At 38.6% G+C, this 13,983-nt stretch overlaps 1 protein-coding gene across 5 annotated transcripts in view; it reads left to right on the top strand.

The window, feature by feature from the left end:
* Nucleotides 1–13,983, top strand: part of DLG2 (discs large MAGUK scaffold protein 2) — a 770,443-nt gene that overhangs the window by 744,040 nt on the left and 12,420 nt on the right. For 2 of the 5 annotated variants that reach the window (XM_065626939.1, XM_065626937.1), the window contains one exon: nucleotides 4,028–4,073. In XM_065626939.1, the coding sequence (XP_065483011.1) occupies nucleotides 4,028–4,073 (46 nt within the window). Of the gene's footprint in view, nucleotides 1–3,030; nucleotides 3,131–4,027; nucleotides 4,074–7,032; nucleotides 7,075–13,983 lie in introns of all 5 variants that reach the window. The other 3 variants (XM_065626938.1, XM_065626936.1, XM_065626935.1) reach the window with 2 other exon arrangements.

Here is a 13,983-nt window from a genome sequence, read left to right as displayed (position 1 = left end):
CACTGATGCCAGTTCCTAGGTTAGTGGCAGTCTATGTGAATGGATGGCAGTCAAGTCGAAAAGTAATTTATTGTACAGGTTTTTCACTGCGACTGAAATGCCCAAGTTATTGGCTATTGCAGGATTTTACAATATTCATGGCAAATAAATCGTGACATGCAGGAATCCATTTCCAGACACTTTTTCACGGACTTTCAAAAACTCTGCCTGCATAAATACTGTGGAATCAAACCTAAGCTTGATATCACAATTTCAATTCCAGTTGCATACACCTTTCGCATCGGGCTGAGAGATGTTGGCAAAGACCTCTCTCATTTATCCTACAGCTATTTCACAGCCCCCTAGCAGCATAGGAAGCCTCTGTGAAAACTGACTGCAGAATATTTGACAGGTTGCAAAGTTTCCATTTTATAGAAATAAATCTCTCAAGAACCTACATCTGAATTTTGTAGTTTAACCCTACGACCATTCCACACATGCACGATTCCATCTTAAAAAAGAAAATATGTATTCAGTGTTGGTCTCTACTCCTCCACAATCAGAACAAGTGTGTCCAATGAAAATATGACTTTATTCTGTATAAGCCTCTCTCTCCTGTTATCTGTAAGAGACATTTTGCTGGTTGTCTGCTGGATTTCATATCCTTATTGTGGAGACCATCAGCCTGATTATAATCACATTTATATTGGACACAAAACTAAAGACTCCTGTCTTTGGTTTCTTGTTAAGCAACATCACTTAATGCACAAGAAAATAAATACTTGGTAAGCCCATTCAGTTAATACGAAGAAGTAATTATTTCTATAAGTTTGCAGGATCAGATGCAGTTTAGTCTTTTACAATATTTTGCAGGTTTTTGTTATTTTGAATATAGCCCCTATGACTAGACTGTGATAGCATATATGGTCATTAACATGAATATACACATTGATTAATCTATAGAAATATTAACACGTGCATAAACATTGGTTTATGGGTATCAGTAAACTAAGAGTCAGCTTAATTTTAGGAACAAGGCTTTTTACTGGTGTAAATGCAGTGACACAATTGGACATAACAGTCACCTGCTATGAATGGTCAGATTTTGATTGTCCAAATTGAAGTGGAACAATATCTTATTAAAAAGGCAATTCAATACTTGAAATTGCAAAAGGAGAAAAAGTTGATATAACACTATATTGTATCTGTCTGATTTGGAATATGTAGTTAGATCATGCATAAGCTTGAAAAAAATGATGCTTTTCTGGTGAAAATGGACTTTCTGAGGTTTTTGCTCTAGACTGATGGGTAAAAAATTGAAAAAGAATATTTATAAGCCTTATTTATCATATAATCTCTGTGAAACACAGCATATTTATATATCAATTTTATAACATTCTCTTTAATTCCAAAGCAAAATGGCATTTGGTAACGAAATGATTGTCATTTTAAAACCCCTTTGGTTTTGAGGTGTTATTGTGTAAATATATTTTTTCCCCTTTTAAAGTGTAATGCCTATAGTATTACTATGACAAATTCAGATTGATCATGACAAACAATATTTTCACAATGGGAAATGTTAACACGCTACTTTCCTTTCTTTGGAAATATAAAATAAATGATCACAGAAAACACATTTTAATTTAATTATGTCCTTTAGGTCATTAAAGTGATGTAATACGCATGTCAGTCCTCTTTTCATCCACAGATTACTTTAATCATTCATGTGCATTTTTTTTTTTCTCTGGCTTTCTTCCATATTTGCTTTGTTTTGAAATTGCATGCTGTCTGGATTATTTGTGCATGACCTCCCCATTAATTTCACACTGAATGTTTACATACTCTGGGAGATTTTCATGGATCGTTTATTCTACATGTGCATTTTTTTTCCTTTGTTTTCAGTTACTGAACTTTAAATATGCTTGAAATGTAAAAGTGGCATGAAACTCTTGTGACACAAGTAGACAAGTATTTTAATATTTTCAATATCTTCACATCTTTCAGAAAAACATATTCTAAACCACATTTTATGCTGTGCTTCCAAAATGTAAGAAAATAAACTGTATTCTGAAACTCTAAATCTATTCCATTTCAGTGTAGGACATTGTCTGATGGATAACACAGATCACTTCAGATAAGCACTATCTGCAGCTCAGCATCGATGCCCTCTGGAAATGCCAGCTTCTTTCAAATGACTGTATGGGGTCCCTAATTCCCCGTTTAGTATCTCAAATAGATACCTCAAGTAGGCATATCCTGCTTTTACATAGTACAGCACCACAAGCCTTCGTGATTGTCTGTAAATTCAAAAGCTTTTATCATGTAAAAAAAAATCATCTTCCATATTAATTTCCCATTGAAGAATTAAATCAACTGCTCAATGTGTAATGAAATACTGCTTATGAGCAGAATTCCATCTCTAAATCACATAAAACTAAAAGCATATCCAGAGGAACCTAATGAGTAAATATACCTGTATAAAATAAAACAAAGTGTTTTTTCTTAAATTATGCAAAAAAGAAAGCATTAAAACTGACTTAAGAAGTTGTCGATTAAGAGGCCAAATGAAACACTATGATATCAGCAACAGTAACCAGGAAAAAAAAATGTAATTGGCAGAGGGCTAAATTCACATACACACTACAAGCAAATCAAAGCCTTCCGCTTGCCTCTTTACAGCCTATTCTTTTTCAGCCAGTTAATTAATTCTGTGCGCAGTCTGCTATGATTAAAGATGAGTGGCTTGATCTCCAAGCATGCTGGGCCATCTGTAGCCTTCTATCTGAACAAGCCAAACACGATAATTTCCAAATAAGGAGCTGAAGGTTGTGATTTGAGACCTCTCTAATCAAATCGATCCAGTCTCCAGGGGCTTTGCCTTCAACCTGCAGACCTCACCGCAGCTACCTCTGATTCTTTGCAGCCTCTTGGTTTGGGCTGGTTTGAGTCACTACAGTTCTCTCCACTTTTACAAACTAGTTGTTTTGTCAGCATGAGTGTGACAACAATTAGACGTCCCTGTTTTTGCCCCATGCCTTTTCTCCTTCACAGTCATTCAATGACAAGCGTAAAAAGAACTTCATCTTTTCACGAAAATTCCCATTCTACAAGAGCAAGGAGCAGAGTGAGCAGGAAACAAGTGATCCAGAACGTAAGTAACCTCTTGGAGACGATGTCACATGCAGCAGCACAAAAAATGGGTGACACGCATGATACCAGTATCCCACACATCCAGGCAAATATCTGTCGTAGGCAGGCAGGAGAGGTATTACTACTGTGACCAATGTGTGACTGCAATTTGGATCCAGCTGGTCCTTCCTTCCCTGAAAACACCATTTTCAGTAGAATAAAACAGTGACCTTAACTTTTGGAAGAGCAAATGTGGCTCCTCAGAGTCGTTGTGGCACCTGTCATAAATCCGAACTTGTCTCTGATTAAATATTCCCTGATCAGAACTGGCTCAAAATAATGCAAACATTATTTCTTTCACAATACAAAACTAAATTATTACTATTTAAAAGGTCTTCTGTAATATCTTTTTTGCCTTTGGCATTCTCGAAGTTGATTGCCATGGGCAGCTTCACTGAAAGACTAACAATTAAGTGAAGCATTCATGCTAACACCTTAAAGAAGAAAGTCAGATCTTGGAATGTGTACCTCTCTGGGCATTTACTGCTTGCTTAAATTGTACAGAGAACCAGCATTATTAAAAGTATATGCTAGTTCCAAGCCCAAATATTCACTTTTTTTCTTAAAAATTCTCTCATAAATTTATCTGGTGAGGATCATTTCTCAGACTTTATTTATTGGGTTGTCTCTTCTGCCTCACAGCTACAAAACCATGTATAACGGTCACTGCCTCTTTCATTGGCTGCATTCCCATAGAATACGGGTTTTAAGTTGTTCCAGAACGAATAAGCAGGGATCCAGATTGCTCAATCAACATGGTCAGTCATGGTAGTATCCATTTCAACTCCACTGACTTCTTCCTTCCTCTTCTGCGGCTGTTCTTCCTTTCTCATTGCTCTCTCTGGGGACTTCCGTGCAGGACATCCCCGGATTAGGTGACGACGGTTATGGAACAAAGACTCTGAGTAAGTTCCCAGGAATGGTCACTGTAAATCCTCTTTTCGTTTTTGTTTTGTTTTGGCTTCTGTTCCTTCTCTGAGGACCCTCCACTCCTAGCATGCACAAGATAGAGTTTTATTTGTTACCCAGCTGTGAATGCATTAAAAATGTTTCAATCGTTTTGTTCTGCATGACAGTATTAGATAACATACAGTGTCTCAAGTGGACACTTTCACTTCTTTTGAAATAACACCTTTTGTTTCTGACAGTATGTTATTGTTCCCATCATGGCAGTTCTGTAGAGTGGCATACCTAGAACTCGTTTTGCTGCCTAGACTGTTCTTTTCAGCAACAATCCCTCCCGCTCCATCTCAAGGGAAAAATAAACATTTTAACTTGATCACATCCTGAGGAGATCAATAGAAAATTATTTTATGCTGTTGCTTCTGCATTTTCAGCTTTTTGCATGGGAGTGTTTGTTACTTTGCTGGATTTTAGATTAGTATTCGTTATTAATGGAAGAAGTCATTTACAGGCTAGAGAAGACCATGCCTTCTCCAAAGCTAATTTTGGACCCATTTCACCATTAGCAACCTATTCTCTGTCATGCAACCTTAATCAACCTCTTTTTACGATGCAGCAATCCTATCTCAAGATTTGGCATTGCAGAATGTGTAACGTGTCAGATAACTGTTCAGAAAAAATTTTGCTTCCTCAAAAGTTAGACCAGAAAAAATGTATGGAGTCAAATATTTGCAGATGATTTCTATATAAATAGCTACATTACATTATTCCATATCCAGAGCTAAATAATTTAAACAAAATCCACTTGCATGTGTTTGGCTGCTTCTTCCTCAGTTCTTATTATTTTTCTTATGCGCCAAGTAATTGGGGCAAAATGTGTGTGAAAGTTAACATTGCATCGCCTACTGTTTTGCATGTGCTTTTTATTGCAGGAATGCACACCCATGCACACAGTTTTAGAGACTGTTCTGTTTCTGACTGATTTGTTGAAGGGACATTTTAATGGTTTAACTTCAAGCCATACAGTAGCCCGCAATTTAAAGATGAAAGCTTCATCTCTTGTACAAAAAGAACAGTTCTGTAAGACATTTTGTCGGTAGTACACAGCAAATGTTGCTGCCAGCTGAATTTTAAGCTGAATTTTAACCAAAGCTGCTACTTTTCTTAAGGTATCATAGCAGCTCATTAGCAACAAATGCAGATCCTTCCCTGCCTTAAGAAAAGAAGAATGCTTCTGATCAGATAACCCTCCTGAATATCTCTGTCCTTACAAAGGCAAATCTCTGTAACATCCAGCCATTTGAAAGGAGATAACTGAATTCTGCAAATTGCTAAGGGAAAAGTAGCACAGAGGTATTATATAGGCTCTAGTTTCTCTATTAATGTTGCATCTAGCTTTCAATTACTGACACATCTCTAGACATTACCACCCATCCAAATTTTGCTAATATTCAACTCAGATATGCTTTTCAATGATAATTCTTACTATGAAGGATATTTGTTCTTGTTTAATAAGTTCTTCAGGGTCCTGTATAACATATTGGTTTGAGACAACCCTTTGTTAACTGGCTATGAAATGTCCAAAAGTCAATATACTGTTTTCTTCAAAATGCAAGTTTAATTTTTTAAAGCTTCTTACTAAGCCCAAGACCAAAGCTTTCCATTATTATTTTTATCAGATATCATCCCCTCTCATTTCTGCTGCTCCAATAACCCCATCAGTCCCACTCTGTGAACCCCAAGCCATTAGATTGGTACATGGGGAAACGCAGCACCTTGCAGAGAAGGGCTGGTCTCAGCACTGTTCACATAGTCAACCTTCATGACACCCATGCATGGTCTATGCTGGGTTCATCCTTGGGAATTCTTGGCTTTTATGAGTTCCTTCTTTCACTGGGGATGTTTAGAGACAGTTGCAGGTGGGTGCAGTGGGTCACCCGCAGCTTAGTCTGCCTACTGGTTTAATGACCAATTTTAGCTCCTGGCATTTGTCAGGAGGTGACTTTGTACCCATTGCCTGTTTAACCACTGTGCCTCATTCTTCTTAACCAATGTGGCCCCCCACTATATCGCCATTATACCATTGGCTTCTAAATGTCCTGGACCAGCTAAAAAGTTTCAGCCTCTCAAATGGTCTTTCAGGTGCAAGATATTCAGCATTTCTACCAGACTAAAACTACCATTTAACGTGGTTCTGCAGACATCTTGGAGACCATACAGCATCAGTTTGCTGACTACAGTTTAGGAACAGCCACCTCACATGATATAGATTGCACCGTCCTTTAAATAATATAATAATAGAAACAGTACACCAGACTTGCCAAACCACAAGTCTGACCCATCATGATAGTTCTTATGTCTTTATTCACCCATCCAGACTGGTCTGGTAAGGGCTTTTGTACTCTATCTCAAATCCTGAGGCTAAGTAATATCTGAAAAAAAGGATTTCTTCTATTTTTTTCCTTAGTTGTCTCATTGACTTTGTCTTCTTTTTTTGGACAGGGTAAAATACATATAGTTACAATATTTGATATATTTGGTTAGAAGTTTAGCAGGAATGGTTCTAATGCGTGAATGATGTGTGTTACTGACAGTGCAGAATAATATGAGAACACACTTAGGTTTCATTAAATTACTTGAGATGTCCAGTGAGATGCAAATGGAACATAGTGTATTTTCAAATTATTAGGTTATCTGAGATGTCATTAACTTTCTCATCAAGAAAAGACACGGCTTTGCATATCACTAGCTAATACATACAGTCTCTTTCTGAAATGTCACAAGAGACAAAGCTTTCATTTTATCGGTGTAAATTATCTACATTTTTTCAGGTGATCTCACTGCGTAATTTTTATTTTCTTTCTGCACAACTACCTTTGCATGACTGTGGCAGTTCTTTTAAGTTTTTGCAGCTCTGTGGTGCTTCGTTATTTTCTTTAATTTGCTGTACTGTTCTTGCAGAACATGTTTCTTCTAATGCCAGCGATAGTGAAAGTAGCTACAGTAAGTTACTGCTTTCATTAGAGTCCTTTTGCTTTGCGTTGCTTGTTCTGTTTGTTTCTTTTATTTTGTTTCTCTCCTTGCTACTCTTTTTGTTAATATTAAAAAGACGGCTGGAGCAAATGGCTTGGAATTCAAATTTACAACCACATCTTGAGTACATAGCTGTAAAAGAAAACTGGCAACCTCTATGAGAAAAGCGAGGAAGATTGTTATTTGGGATGTATTCTGCAACATAAAACCAAACCTGGCTTTGGATAACCTGTGAAAGTCAGGATTATTTGATTTAGTGACAATAACTTTATTTCAGCGGGGAGGAGGCAGTTTCTTGATGGTCTTTTAGGACTAAAATTACTCCATAGCTATAGTCAAATCTGCAAAAGGCATCCTCTTTACAGTGTCACCATTTTTACTTGCATTTCTGCATGCTTGTATGAAGGGTTAAGATATAGTCCCAAAAAATTTGTTGAGCCCTCAATTTTAGCAGTGCAGGTTTCCTAATGCATACTGAAGTCTTTAAATAAAAGGTAAGATAGACCTTTACCCCTTAGGCACTGCCACTGACTGTCACCGATTCCCTGTAAGTGGACGTCCCAACCCTGAAACCTGATTTGGTTGGAATTACAGACTCCATGTGGTCATATAGACAAAAGGCAGGTTGTACATTCTGGGTTGTTATTAACAATACCTCAAAATTGAAGCAAGGTAACATTTTTCTGAAAGTGCTGAAAAGCAAAAAAAAATATAAGGCATTAAATAAATGACTGGAAATGTAATAAAAGGTAATTAAAATGACAGATTGCTTACTAAATTACCCAGTTGATCAATTTTTTCAAGCCATTTGCTTAGCAAATCAAGTTTTTCACCAGTCCCTCAGCACTCGTGCTAAGCACCCACATACATTCAGGTAATCACTGGTATCATACCTCATATTTACTAGTCTTGATATAGTGCATAGCAGTTGAGCTCTGTAAATAAATACCGGTTTGTTTCAGTAAAACAGCTAATCTTATACAATTCAGAAATGGTAAATTAGTTTGTATTCTGTTGTATTGGAAAGGTTTCCTTGGAAAGCAATTGCCAGAGTCACAAGAAAACAGTAGGAGCTCTTGAACTGCCAAGATCCCATTCTGAACCGCTTTATTTTTAATGTGCCCTCTACTGAGGAGAAGAGGACTTTATGTTTAAAATATAAGATGCTTTTTCCCCATACTGACATTACAATCAGGAATGACTCAATAGGCTAAATTTTCAAAAGTTTGCATGAGTCAAATCTCTTCCAGCTGTGTTTATTTCAGAGTGAGCTCAGGGTAAAAGCCCAGAGGAGAATCTCGGCAGATGGCTGAGCACATCCTATGCCTTATGAACTGTCCCAAACAGGAGATTTAACAGGGGTGCCCAGTTGCAGCCAAACATTTGGGGCAGGTCCACAAAAACTAGTTCCCAAATTCCATCGGACAGACCAGGTAGCCAGTTCTTCATCGACTGTGCAATACCTTGAAACAAAGTGTATGTTTTGAGGAGCAAGAAAGGGGATATAAATGGTTTGGGGAAGTTAGTCGAGATATAGATAATTGGAAGGAAAAGAAGTATTGGCGTAACAACTTCCCATGGCGGGCACTCTCCTTCCAGAGTGGGTTTGATCTGGGCAAGCTCCTGTCTCCCCCCATCTGCATCCAGACTACATCGTGTTGGCTGGAGCTCCCCACACATTACTGGTGGGTCCAATAACTGCTGCCCAGTGTAGAAGATGCAGACAGGGCTTCCTTCTTTGCCCGTGGGAGAGCTCTGCCATTTCGCAGCAGAGCAAGCCAATCTTAGGTTTTGCCAAATGAAAGTGCCTTCAAAATCCAGAGGCTGGTGTTCAAAGGGCCTGATTTCATTTGCTAATGATTCACTGGTGTGTGCTGACATGACATTTGAAGGCATGACACTGGGCTACCAAAAACTTTGGTCACCAGCTTCTGGAAATTACTGTTTCAGATGGCCATGACGGCGTGTCAACTCTATCCTGACTGTGTGTTCAATCACTACATGGCCATGGTATATCAGCATATCTCCTGTGGGGACTTAAACCCCTCCTGAATCCAGACGGTTACTCTCTGGTTATGTCCAGGCTACCTTATGTCAACAGTATGTCTCATCGCACAGCTCGTTGTAGAGAAAAAAAAAAAAAAAGCAACACCTAGAAGAACTAAGACTCAGGAGCAGAAAAGAATCAGACAGAGTGAGAGACAGGTGGCCAGAGAGAGCAGTCAACAAATTGTGAGGGCACAGAGATAAAAGAGAAGAGGCCTGACATGAAGAAGTTTTCTTTTTTCACTTCTGCTCTGATCTTCTGGGACTGCTGAGAGAGGACACTGCACAGGAGAAGCCTATCAACATCCCTTGTGTGGGAAAAGTAACTATCAGACCTACTCTGTGAACATTTCCTAAAGAAGTACTCCTTACTGCTTTTTAATTTATTTATTCCTAATGAAAGGAAAAAAACATAGGTGCTCAGGGTAAAGCTCATTCCTGGTAGAATAAGACGGCATCCAGTTATTATTTCTGTTTGCACCTGGGGAGCTGGGAACAGGGTCCAACATCAGTCACTGCCACAGAATCACGTTTGGTTTAACTCCGTTTGGAGCCAGACACATTGCAAAGCTGTTCTTCAGTCTGATTTTGTGCCATTTTGAGGGGAATTTCTCTGTTTAAGCTGAGGCACTGCAAGTTATTTTACCAGGACACAATGTGTGTTGACTTGCAAGCCCATCTACCCCTCAGTCTGTGCACTGGTGAAATGGGGCATACTAAAAAGAGGACAAAAAAAAAGTAAAACTGAAAAATTCATGGGGAGCAAATAGAAAACTGCTGGAGAGCTCAAGGGCTTTGCATGGGGTTGTGACCCTGCTCCGGTGCCTCTTTTCTGTTTCCCAAGCAAATGAGAAGGAAGAAAAGGTTTCTTGCCCCACTGGTTTCTGAATTGTGGGAAATCAGCAATTCACACCCTGGCCAGTAAAAAGAGAAGTGTGTAGGTAAGAAATAAGTTGCAAGTGGCCCATGTTCTCCTGCAGGTGTTCGTATTTGTTCATATAAAAACAGACCACTTGGAGTTCAGAGTGAAGTGTTCTGCATTTTTCCTAGTGGGTCTCTGGCAATTGCTTTAACATGTTTCTCTAACTTTTGCTTCTCTTGATGAGCATTTAGCGAAAAGTAGCTAGTGTTGAAATCTGTACTGTTTGATCATCCCTAGAGCCATTCCAAATCGGGGTACAACCACGCAAAGTGATGGGGAAGGCTTCTGAGAGTTGTCCAGGCTGTGCCCTGTACACTGATTAACAGAGGGGTTACAAATTAACTCGGCTTTTTCTAGGAGATATTCTGGTATGTTCATATTTATTTAGAAAATTATATTGCTTAAAAATTTGAGTATTTGGATGAAGTATCCCATTGCTCATATCTTGGGCTTAGGAGTTAAAAAAAAATCAACATTTCTATAGAAGTCAGATAGTTTGTATTTCAATAGAATAATATAATTGAAAGTCCTCCAATATTGTCTCAAGAGAAAATTCTTGGACCACTCCTCAGTAACAAGGCTGTTGCAGGTAGTAAACCTGATTTCTTCTGCCAGAGCTCTCAGCCCTGGGTTTGTAATGAGCAAAAGAGCTGGAGCCGACAGTGGGATTTTCTTTATCCTGACAGATAACCTTCAGCTCCATTAACCTCGAGACGAACCACAAACACATTTGACAGCAGAACCTGGCCCTTTATAAAAAATTAAAAAGTATTTCTGAGCCAAGAACAAATTCTGGCCTGATCTAAAAGGGGCTGAGCTGCCACCCAGCTGCTGCTGCTGCATCACGCTGGCCATGCTAATACTAAGGCTATAACCATATTAGTTGATTCGCACCTGTTCTCAGCAGTAAAATCAAGTTTACAGAATGGTATATAAAGTCCTGATGTAACAGAAAGTTGTTCTTGCTGTGATAAGGACACACAGAGCCAACTTTGACTTATCCCTGAACCAGCTAATCAAACCATGACTGAAAGTTTATTTTGAGCTCTGTAACTTTAAATGTTCTGATTTGTTTTTCAAACCAAGCTTGTAAGAACATATTTTTTTTACCATGGACTCATCAGTTTTTATTCTGATAGACATGATTTACATAATGGCCATGAATTTCAAGTCTCTACTGCAATTGTGTGGTAATGTTCTTACACACAGTTCGGTAAAGGTTTTACAGCTGTCATCAAAATTACACACACATTACCACATCTGTTTAGCCTAATTGCATAACTGGTTGTGATTGCACCAATTACCTAGAGAGGCAATACATGACTAAAAGTTAAAAATAGGGAAGACTGTTAGAAACAAAAATTTTTACCCTTTGTCAGCAAGTCACTCTTGTAATGAGATTTGAAGACTCAGAACAAGGTTAAAGCGAGTCCTGATTATTATGTTAGGCCACTGATTAATTAGGACAGTTATGCTGGCTCTTACACTCCCCAAGGATTACTGTATTATTCAGGCACACTCAAACTGGCACAAGTATTAAAGTCTCATTTTATGCCTTCACAAGCTACATTGGTCTTAAACATCTAGTGCCAATAGACCACTTTTCAGTCATAAGTTCATTCTGAAACTACTGATGATCTTTTTATGTATTGGATTTCCCACCTGTCATAGCTATCAATGTATTTCCAAAACTCATACGTTTACTTACATAGATGCCCAGGAAAGGGATTTTGAGCCAAATAGAGGTAAGGATATTGACTGTCCACTGCAGGCAGTGCAGAGGAAACAAAACAAGAAATTGATTTCTCCAAGATCTTGCAAGTCCTACGCAGGTAATCCATTCATTAGCCCAAAACCAAAATGGATGATGACACCAAAATAAGTCGTCTTCGATTTTAGATCCAGCTCAGCAACAAAATTCAGATCAGGGATCAAAACCAAAATGAATTTGATTCATCTACATGTATTTCACACATGTATTGATGGTAAGCACCACTAGTACAGCAATTTTAATGAACGCAAAAATTTCCTTTGATTTTTATAAAGCCATAAATAATTTTTAGCTGTCTTCCTAAGTACTACTTTTTTATTATTCCCTGCCTTGGATTCCTTTGCAGATTTTTTCATTCACAGCCATTAACAAGATGCCAAAATCCACGGATTCCCACTGCACAAGGTCTGTTCAGTTACATGGTGGCTGCACCCTGGCAGCTCACAGCAGCTCTCCTGCCCCGTTACACACATTCTGGGTGCAGTTACACCAGCACTGTGGAAGCTCTGGATACTCTGGCAAGACAGTAGGAAATAGGGCCATTTTTAATATTAAAAATGCCCAATATCTGCCAGGTCTACCCTGAAGCTATGATATTGAGTCACAGACTGCCATCTAACCAGAAAGAGAAAACAGAGGCAACACCTTAAATCCATTTTAGGGCTACTCCTCTGAAACACAATAAAATCTTTTTAAAGATTAAATCCGTCATCCTTATGAAAGTCATCTGACCACATAAAACCTCTCTGCCCAGTTTATAGAAGCTGCGAGTTATAACAAACTCCAGGTTCTTCTTCTCTTCCTGAGCACGAGAACTCACCAACAGGCAAACCAAGAACGAAGGAAAGCAGAGCCATAGTGATCCTGGGAAAGTGAAAGCCCTCCAATAATTTTGCTCATAAAAATATTAGATTTAGGAAGGGTTCCTTTTTCTTCTTCTCTTTCCTTATCTTCTTCTCTTTTTGACTTTGTGGAATTTTAGTGAAGAACAAGAGATCATGCCAAAATCCTACAGAAAGGGTGCTTTTTTTTCTCTTTTTGTTTGTCTGTTAAATTTTAAAACTATTTTTGCAGATCAATATAGCTAACCTGTGCTAATTAAGCCATTAATGTGGGTGGTAAATGAGGCTTAGTCTGCTGATAAATATGAGCCCACATCCTGCTGATTCCACACCATATCTCACACCTCAAAGCCATTGCAAGGTTACAGTAATCCAATTATTCATTGACTCTAGAGCTCTTCATTATACTTAATGCTTTTAGACTACTTCAAAACCATGCAGTACTGACTGAGTAGAGATCATTAAAGAATACCACCTGGTACAGTTAACATACGTATTAGTCTCTGAGGGCTTATAGGATTTTGTCTGGATAGTACCTGGAAGGATTTTATTCACCTAGAAACTTGAGCTTCCTGAGCCCTTTTTCCAGAAAAGTAAAGTATTGAAAATGGTACGGCTTTCCCCAGGCTCACACTCCGTGTTGAGTCTGAAACCCTGCACTGAAGAGCTCAGGAAAATGTCTGTCTTCAAGTCCCTTTCCAATGTCTCAAGCTTCAGCACAATTTGAGTGGGCTGGAGTTTTTTTTCTCTGCCTTCAGTCTGACCACAGATTCACAAGACTTCTCTGAAACAACTGGCTCATTCATCTCTGTAGCCCATACCCTGCTGATGGCGTGGACATAATGACAGCTTTAGCATGTGGACATGTCGGCCAGAGACTGGGCAAAACAGAAGGTAAAATCTGTGCTGGTTATAATTCTGTGCCAAAGCCCACAGAAAAAATTCTTAAACAACAGTGTCAGAGTTATTGGCTATTTTCCTTCAGCTGCTCTTGTCACTGCCACTCCCTTGGGATTCTACTGTTTCAATGCAGATGTCTGCATCTGACCTTGCTGTTTAAATGTTGTTATGGGACAATGGAGACTAACGTGCCCTTCTGACTTTTTCCTCTCATCTCAAAGTAGACATCTAAAATAGGTCAGATGACTCATGTCTTAGAATAAGCACTTGCCTATTTGTAGACACCCATTGGCTCTAAAGGGTACCTAGGGACTAGCTCAGACATTAGCACTCACAATACAGGTTTCTGAAATCAGCTGAAATTAATCCCCTTCTGCAGATCTGTATGCCATTGAAAC

This window comes from Caloenas nicobarica, chromosome 1 (assembly GCF_036013445.1).
Source record: "Caloenas nicobarica isolate bCalNic1 chromosome 1, bCalNic1.hap1, whole genome shotgun sequence".
NCBI classification, from domain to species: Eukaryota; Metazoa; Chordata; class Aves; order Columbiformes; family Columbidae; genus Caloenas; species Caloenas nicobarica.
This window is presented reverse-complemented; position numbering and strand designations above follow the sequence as displayed.